Genomic DNA, 3,354 nt, shown 5'->3' with positions numbered 1-3,354 from the left:
TAGATAGATGGCAGATAGATGATAGATGATAGATAGATAGATGATAGATAGATAGATAGATAGATAGATAGATAGATAGATAGATGATAGATAGATAATAGATAATAGATAGAATGTCAGATCAAGAAAAGATAAATATTGAAATTGGAACTTAAACCCAGTCAGTCATATCCAAATATTTTGATACTTTACTAAGCACTAACCTCCCCTACTATGTTTTTTCATCATGTAAGCCTATGGATAAACATTTAAGACACCAGAATATTTAGAGGGATGCCCCATTTTAACCAATTTGCTTTAATACACACACACACCAAAAGACATGAACAGAAATCTCACAGAGGAAGACATAGACATGGCCAACATGCACATGAGAAAATGCTCTGCATCACTTGCCATCAGGGAAATACAAATCAAAACCACAATGAGATACCACCTCACACCAGTGAGAATGGGGAAAATTAACAAGGCAGGAAACAACAAATGTTGGAGAGGATGTGGAGAAAAGGGAACCCTCATACACTGTTGGTGGGAATGTGAACTGGTGCAGCCACTCTGGAAAACTGTGTGGAGGTTCCTCAAACAGTTAAAAGTATACCTGCCCTGTGACCCAGCAATTGCACTGTTGGGGATTTACCCCAAAGATACAAATGCAATAAAATGTCGGGACACCTGCACCCCGATGTTTATAGCAGCAATGGCCACGATAGCCAAACTGTGGAAGGAGCCTCGGTGTCCAACAAAAGATGAATGGATAAAGAAGATGTGGTTTATGTATACAATGGAATATTACTCAGCTATTAGAAATGACAAATACCCACCATTTGCTTCAACGTGGATGGAACTGGAGGGTATTATGCTGAGTGAAGTAAGCCAGTCGGAGAAGGACAAACATATGTTCTCATTCATTTGGGGAATATAAATAATAGTGAAAGGGAATATAAGGGAAGGGGGAAGAAATGTGTGGGAAATATCAGAAAGGGAGACAGAACGTAAAGACTGCTAACTCTGGGAATCGAACTAGGGGTGATAGAAGGGGAAGAGGGCGGGGGGTGGGAGTGAATGGGTGACGTGCACTGGGGGTTATTCTGTATGTTAGTAAATTGAACACCAATAAAAAATAAATTAAAAAATAAAAAAAAATTAAAAAAATAAATAAATAAATAAAAAATAAATAAATAAAAATTAAAAAAAAATACACACACACACACACACAGAACTAAAGCAACCAGACAATAAAATTTATATTAAAACATATTTTCTTCTGCATAACAGGATGATATGTAACATGGTTTTACAGTAGGTGTTTCTGTAAAATCTTCTTTAAGGCCCCTTTCACATCCTTATTTTTCAAACTGTAGATGAGGGGATTTAGCATAGGGATCACTACTGTATAAAAGACAGAGACAATCTTGTCCTGTTCCATTGAATAGCTAGATGTAGGGCGCAAATACATGAAGAGAATTGTCCCAAAGAATATGGTGACAGCCATGAGGTGGGAGGCACAGGTGGAGAAGGCTTTGTGTCTGCTTTCTAAAGAAGGCATTCTCAAGATGGCAATGAGGATACACAGGTAGGAAATGAGAACAATCATAACACAACTGATGACATTAAAGCTGGAGAAAGCCATGATCACAATGCCATTGATGCGAGTGTCAGAGCAAGAGAGTTTGAGCAGGGGTGGGGTGTCACAGTAGAAATGGTTGATCCTATTAGAGCCACAAAAGGACAATCTGAAAGTCATTCCTGTGTGTATGGCTGCATTCCCAAAGCCTGCTAAGAAAGAGGTAGCTATTAGTAAGAAGCAAATTTTCCCAGACATGAGAACTGAGTATCGCAGAGGGTTCCAAATGGCTGCATAGCGGTCATATGCCATCGTGGCCAACAGAAAGCATTCAGTCCCCAAGAAGGAACCAAAGAAGTAGAACTGAGCAGCACATCCATTAAAAGAAATGGCTTTATTCTTGGCCATGAGGTTTACCAGCATCTTAGGAGTGACAGAAGAAGAGTAAGATGCATCAACAAAAGACAGGCTACTGAGAAAGAAGTACATGGGGGTGTGGAGACAGGGGTCAATCTTAATTAACACAATCATCCCCAAATTACCCACCATGGTTGCCATATAAATAAACAGAAACAATCCAAAGAGGACAATTTGTAGATCTGAGTTGTCTGAGAGTCCTAAGAGGATAAATTCAGTCATTTCTGTTTGATTTCTGCCTTGGACTTCTTTCATGTATCTGATCATTTCAGCTGCAATAAGAAAGAGAATGGAACTGACATTTGGTCAGGTGAATACATGAGAGAGCCATAAACATCTTTTCCTGAACATATATACATAAGAATTCTAGATGTGTTTTGGACATGATGTTAAGTCAAAAGACATCAAAAGACTATGCTAAGTTCTAGGTGTACTACTGCCTACTAACTAATGACCTTGAGATGAGTGACTTGATATATCCATTAACTAAGAGTACTTCTAGCTTTAACCATTTATTGGATAATTATAGTAACTTATCTCTCTTCATTATTTATGATAAATTAATTGATATATTAATATATACTGTCTGGCAAACTTCTGAAGAAAGATGGCAAATGAATTCAGGCCACTGCCTATTCTTGAGCAGTATAATGGAATGAGTTAAAAATAGTGAAAGTTAGTAAAAATTAGTCAAAAGTATCAAACAACAAGAAAAGAGTTGTATTTTCTGGAGATGGGGGAACTTTAAAACTCGATATTCCAAGGAAAAAAACAGAGGAACATCACATGCAACTAGAATGGTTGCAAACCTGCTGGAATTTCCCAGTATCAGCATCTACAGGGGGCAGAAATCTGTTAAATATTGAGAACTTTGAATAATTCCCTCCAATATTTAGAGAATTTGATTTCAAGAATGAGGTGAAAGGAACAGAATAAGCCACAGCAGGGAGAACTTCTACCTAACACTCAGATTTACAAGATCACACCAGACCTGAAAACAGCAGCAGCAACATATGGAATATTCCAGTCACAATACTGAATTGGGGGAACAACACATTGCCAGGTCATCTAAATGGAAATAAGATTCATCCCATGTAAAATATAAAAAAGCCAAATACAGGACAAAAGAAAGGAAGGAAGGAAAGAAGGGAAGGGAAGGGAAGGGAAGGGAAGGGAAGGGAAGGGAAGGGAAGGGAAGGGAAGGGAAGGGAAAGGGAAAGGGGAAGGAGGAAGGAAGGAGAGGGAGATGGAGCGAGAGAGGAAAGGAAAAATGAAAACCCAGTCTTGAGTTTTCAAGTAAAGTTTAGGTAACAGCTTCAGTGGAATTCTTCCCTACTTGAAATCAAATCCTCTATCCCCTCTATGACCTCGGG

At 38.5% G+C, this 3,354-nt stretch overlaps 1 protein-coding gene across 1 annotated transcript; it reads right to left on the bottom strand.

The window, feature by feature from the left end:
• Positions 1-1,294: 1,294 nt before the first annotated feature.
• Positions 1,295-2,248, bottom strand: OR5AP2 (olfactory receptor family 5 subfamily AP member 2). Its single transcript, NM_001388929.1, is given in 1 exon segment — positions 1,295-2,248. A coding segment is annotated over 1 exon segment (954 nt).
• Positions 2,249-3,354: the final 1,106 nt, after the last annotated feature.

The sequence above is a fragment of the Canis lupus genome, chromosome 18 (genome assembly GCF_011100685.1).
Source record: "Canis lupus familiaris isolate Mischka breed German Shepherd chromosome 18, alternate assembly UU_Cfam_GSD_1.0, whole genome shotgun sequence".
NCBI lineage: Eukaryota > Metazoa > Chordata > Mammalia > Carnivora > Canidae > Canis > Canis lupus.
Note: the sequence above shows the minus strand (reverse complement) of the source record. Positions and strands in the feature narration are given on the sequence as shown.